We start from the raw sequence: 5,469 nt of genomic DNA on the forward strand, positions 1-5,469 counted from the left end.
GGATGGATGGATGGATGGAAGGCTGCAGGGATGCAGGGATGATAGGGTATATAAATGATGGGTGGATGAAAACCAGAATGGATGGATGGAGGTTTGGAAGGATAGATGAGCCCATGAGGAGACAAGATGGTGCCAATCAGAGGTTGGAGTGCCAAGAACACAGTGTGACCATTGCCCATGTAAATATTCCAATGTTTCCACTGCCCTTGGCAATGTTTCACCTAACCACACAAGGTGGTGCCCCCAACTGCCCTGTGCTGCCCCAGAGCTAAGACCAGCGTTCCCAAGCTCCTACCACATGCAGCTGGCCTGCACTCCTGCAGTTCCAGGAGGCTGATCCCAGACACGAAGCAGTCCCAGGACACAGCAGCACATACCTAGAAGGCCCACCTGAGCTCCAGCACCTGTGACCGGGATGACAGGGCTGGGCCCAGACCGCTGGGCCTGGTGCATTTGTGGGCACACACCCCTCTTCCTAGGCTAAACCACACCAACCCCAGTGAAGGTCCATCCAGCCAGGACCCAGCTCTCCTCAGTCAGGGGACAGCAGGCCCCCTCTCCATGAGTGTCCAGGGTCAGCGGAGTGGGTGGGTCAGGGCCCCCACCTGTAGGGACTTGAGGACCAGTCACAGACCGAGCAGCCCCTCTTTGGGAAAGTGGAACCCCTGACAAGGCGCCTCTCTGTCTTATAAGACGCTGAGAACAGCCTGGTGTAAGGACGGGGCAGGCAGGACCGGGGCCACCACCCTTGTCTGCAAGTGACATGCGTAGACTCTGGGACCCTCCAACCTCAGACTGCCGTATGCCTCTGCCCCCTCTAGCCTCCTGGGACTGGATGGCTCCGAGGGCCCTGGCCCTCACCCCAGCATGGGAGGCAGGAGGCGGGCAAGCTGAGAACAAAAGTTGACTCCCAGCCAGAAAGGCTGGCCTGGGGGCTTAGGGTGTGCCCTGGGCTTCCAGCCCTGAAACACCCTCGCAGGCTGCTTGCCACTGAAGGAGCCCGGAGCAGGGCAGGGCCAGGAGGGGCAGGGTCTGCGGGGGCTGGACAGGGCTGCGCATGTCTGGGCCAGGCTGGGCAGGGCGCCAGGTGTGTGTTGGTTGGGGGAGGAGAGGGCGGCCTCACGGGCCGGGCGGGCGGTGCAGGGCAGCGAGGAGCTCTGTGGCGCTGGAAGAACCTATGATCTCGTGGGGGTGGGGAGGGGTTGTGCTTGGCAGTGTGGGTGGGGCTTTGGGCTGTGGGCGGTGCTCTGTGGGGCGGAGCTTGTAGGACAGTAGAGAAGCATTGCAGTGTGAGCGGACCCCTGGTGTGGGGCGTGGGCCTGTGCGACTAGGAGGGACCCTGTGGGGCCAAAGGAGCTGTGTAGCGCAGGGCGGGTCCTAAGAGGCAGGGCGGTTTGCAATGTGGATGGGGGCCTCTGTGAGGGGGACAGGGGTGGGGGGGGGGGTGGCACGTGGGGATGGGAGGAGCCGGGTGGAGCTGGGGGGGGCCTTGGTGTGGGGCGGGGCGAAGGGGGCGGGGCCTGGCCATCTGGCCTTCCCACCCAGGTGCGCTCGGCAGCACTTTGGGCGCGTTCGCTCTACTACTTTCGTTGAGGGGATAAATGTATGAATCCACGGCTTTTAGAAAGGAGGAACACAACTGGACCCCAAGCCCAGGGCCGTGGGGTCTCTCCCGACTCACAGAGACCCTATAGGGCCGTTGAACTGCCCCGCGGAGTTTTCAAGACCGGCACCTTTCCGAAGCGCACTGCCTGGTCTTTCACGGACACCGGACACCTCTCCACGAAGCCACGGTTGAACCCTAGGCAGAGGGAGGGGGCTAACAACTTGAATGGCAGGTGTTTTGCCAACAAACATGAACCAGCCGTGCCCCGGTGAGCTTCCTCTGCCCTTGCCTGAGTGGCCCAGACTTATTCAGTCCACCCGGCCGCTGTCCTGCACTGACCGGGTGGCGAGCTGGCCTGCCATCTACTCCGATGAGAGGCAGCAGCAGGCCTGTCCCTGGCTCATCCCCTCTTGTTTTCTAAAGAAGTCCCTCTTCTCCTTATGCACCAGATAATCAGCGTCGGTGGCCTCTGAAGTGCAGGAGACAGGGGGCTGGTTAGGATTCTGCCTGCCCTCCAGGTCCTGGCTGGGAATCACCTGTTCATCACACCCTTCTTTTCCTCACCAGCACCTGGGCATGGGCAACATCAGGCCTGGAACTGCCCTGGGCCCTAGCGCTTCCCAGGATCCCTGGTGGCAGGTGGTCACACCTCAGGCTGCACTCCACAGGAAGGAGGGCAGTGTGAAACCCCCAGGCTCTACAGTCCTGTCCTGCCCATGTGGCCATTTCTCAGCACTGTGAGCAGCCCATCCCAGCAGCCCCTCTGCTCCCGACAGCCTCAGGCCTTCCAGGAGTGTGGGTGGGCGGCCAGCGGCAGGGAACCAGGAGACCACTCCTCGGAGATGACTTTCTCCTTGTTCTGGAGAAAAGGCGGGGAAGAGAGCAGAGCCCAGCCCGGCGTGCAGGGACGGGGCCTCCTGTGAGCACAGGCCTGTAAGCTCCAGGAGGGCCCCAGGGTAGCCAGGCCTCAGGGGCCAGACGGGTGGCACTGGCAGAAAGACATCTAGACTCAGCCTCTCGGCAGACTCTCCCAGGCCCCAAACGTACCTCTAAGGGCTTCTTGGACGGTGGGGGCACCTCACCTGGCCCCACCTTACCATCCACGATGGCTCCGCCCACACAACGCTGCTGTCACCGATGCCTGCCTCGTGTTGAGTGCATGGGGCCGGTCCCCACATTCAGAAATAGCCCCCATCACCCTGTGGCTCTGAAAGGCGCACCCCACATCCATGGCCCCACAGGGACACAGGGCTCTGGCCCGTGACGGTAGAGCCCCTGGGTCTCAGAGCCGCTGAGAAACGTCTCCTCTCTGCTGGCAGGCTCCATGTGCCAGGTACCTGGTGGTACCCTGAAGTGAGCACAGCTCTGCCAGGCTGGGTGTCCCTCTGCTTCCCTGGCATGGGGCGCCAGTGTCTGGGGGAGGGGAGTGGGTAGAAGTAGGTTTGTCTCAATGGAGCCTCCATGCAAGACGGCTCAGTGACATAGCTCTATCCACCCTCAGGAGCAAGATGGACCCCAGGCTCCAGTAAGAGGGAGCGGACCACTTGGTGTTGACCCTTCCAGTCAGCAAACCGTATGGTCTTCTCTGCTGGGACGACAGGGTCTGGAGCGTGCGGTCACACCCACCCTCAGCGAGGACATCTGAAACCATCCTGAAGCCCGGGCTCTCTGCGACAGGACAGCACCTCTGCGCACACAAGGGAGTCCTTCTGATAACGTGATCTACAGAGAGTTGCTATGGCCAGTCGCAGGGATGTCCAAAAGAGACCTCTCTGCCAAGGGACACTGGGGGAGAAGGTCACAGAAAAGGACATCGTGTCCTTGGGTGCCTGTTCCCACTGTGCCCCAGCACCCGTCACAGCCTGACGTCCCACACAGCCCAGACCACTCCAGACCAGGAGACCTTCCCCCCATGGAGTTGCTGGCAGAAAGGGTGAGAGTAGCCCTAGTTCACAGAGGGGGAGTGCTGATTGCAGGGGAGCACACAGAAAGTCAATGAAGAAAAGAACCAGCCAACTGACCAAAGCGCCAACCAAGCGGCTGACCAGAGACCCAACCAACCAACCAACCAACCAGTAATCCAATCAACCGACCAAGGAGCCAACAAGGAAACACCTTCTCCAGATTCCAACTAGATGCCAGAGGAGCCACCTTTCCCACACGTCAGTGAGGAGTCTGACCTGGCATCTGCTCTTTCAGGCTGACTGTAACAGGAATGCTTGCTGCTGTGCTGTGCCAGAACGCCCCAGACTGCATCGTCTTTGACGGCTAACCCGGGAGAGGACGAGGGGCCTCCCTTTCCCTGAGGAAGAAGGCAGGCTCCACCGGGGCTGGACATCTGGACCCAGAAAGACAGCCGAGCCGGTCACTGGTGAAAGCAACGAGTCCCAGGAAAACACCACCAGGCATGTTCCCGATTACATAGAAGCACAGAAACACATGGTCCCCTTGTGTTTGGAAAAAAAAAACAACACCTTAAATGTGTTTGTCACTGGCAAATGAAAACTGTGATGCTGTCCATGCCAGAGCACGTGTGCACAGGTGTGCTGCCAAAGAAGCCATGTAAAGGCCACCTCTGGGGAGGGGCTGTGGTCGGGAGGAGTGGCTGCTGTCACCCGGGTGCACCTCGGATTCTCAGATAAACGGTCAGCCAGCCACACCCCTGGGGTCTCCATCTTCACATTCAGCCGAGAGCAGGCTGCAGACACGTGGATAAGAACTTTCCAGCAAGCTCCAAAAGGCAATCCCGGGATTTGCCGTGCACCCAGCCTGCCAGGGCGTCCAGGGGGAGCAGGTGGCATGCAGACACGCCCTGCAGTCACCCCAGCCCCACCCCTGCTCAGACCCTCAGTCTCTCCAGCACCCATGCCTCGAGCACCCTTCTCCTCACCCCTCATTCACACTTGGGGGTGGCCCTCTTCCATTGTTGTGAAGAAGAGGGTGCACCCCTCAAAGACACCTGCAAAGTACTCTCCTGGGTCCCCAAAGCATTTGTGGGCAAAGGAGATTGAAAGATAGAGGCATTCTTCCACAAACTTCATGAAGGCCCCTCCTCCCCATTTACACTGTATGAGGTACAGTCAGCCATCTAGATTGACAGGCTGTCAGGCTGTGCCTGGGTTACCTGCAAACCCACATCCTTTCAAGTCAGAGACTGGAGCATGCCCGGATTTTGGAATCGTTGATGTGGGTGGGTGGGGAGTCCTGGAGCCAACCCCCCCAGCAGGTCAAACACAGACACAGAAAATGGGTATGGTTGTGAATGGCCAAAGGAAGGTGCCCATGGGCATGTCAGGGTGGCAGTTTAAACAAGGCCACCCACTCCGAGACACAGCCACTCTGCCAGAAGTGGGGGGTCCTCTCCCCTGATCCCAGGTGGGCTCTCTGGGAGGAGGGTGCTGTACCCCTTAGAAACTGGCTGGTCCACTGCCTGGTCCCTTGGGGACCTTGTGGAACCAGACAGAGTACTGTGAGCAGATGCAGGGATGGGGGATCGGGGAGAGTCTTGTGTGGTAAGAACCCTAGTCTCCAGCCGATAGCCAGGACTCACTGGTCAGCCAGGCAGGAAGGACCATGGGAAGTAGACTGCCCAGCCCCAGCACAGCCACCCTGACCTGTCTGTCCCTGCCCTGCCCACGCTGCAGCCGCACGCGTGGGACAGAGATTGCCATGTAGACGCCAGACACGCCCTGGCTTGAGGCGGGGCTGCTTTGAGCAGCAGGTGTGCACAGCCAGGAGCTACATGTAACAAACCCCACAGGATGAGAATAAACAGGTACCACCAAAACTCTTGGGACTGAAGAGGTGGGGGGCAGGGGGCAGGGGGGTGTCAAGCAAGGAAAAAGAGGTCAGTGGCAAAGGCC

At 60.0% G+C, this 5,469-nt stretch overlaps 1 protein-coding gene across 1 annotated transcript in view; it reads right to left on the bottom strand.

Annotated features, from left to right (window-relative positions):
- COL5A1 (collagen type V alpha 1 chain) overlaps nucleotides 1-5,469 on the bottom strand; it is a 99,015-nt gene that overhangs the window by 92,861 nt on the left and 685 nt on the right. The window contains exons 2-3 of the mRNA XM_045289356.1: nucleotides 1,734-1,801; nucleotides 391-404 (exon numbers count right to left, since the gene is read on the bottom strand). Coding sequence (XP_045145291.1) covers nucleotides 391-404; nucleotides 1,734-1,801 — 82 coding nt within the window. The remainder of the gene's footprint in view (nucleotides 1-390; nucleotides 405-1,733; nucleotides 1,802-5,469) is intronic.

This window comes from Echinops telfairi, unplaced genomic scaffold, assembly GCF_000313985.2.
Source record: "Echinops telfairi isolate 266 unplaced genomic scaffold, ASM31398v2 ScPeMD7_25;HRSCAF=90, whole genome shotgun sequence".
Lineage (NCBI taxonomy): Eukaryota > Metazoa > Chordata > Mammalia > Afrosoricida > Tenrecidae > Echinops > Echinops telfairi.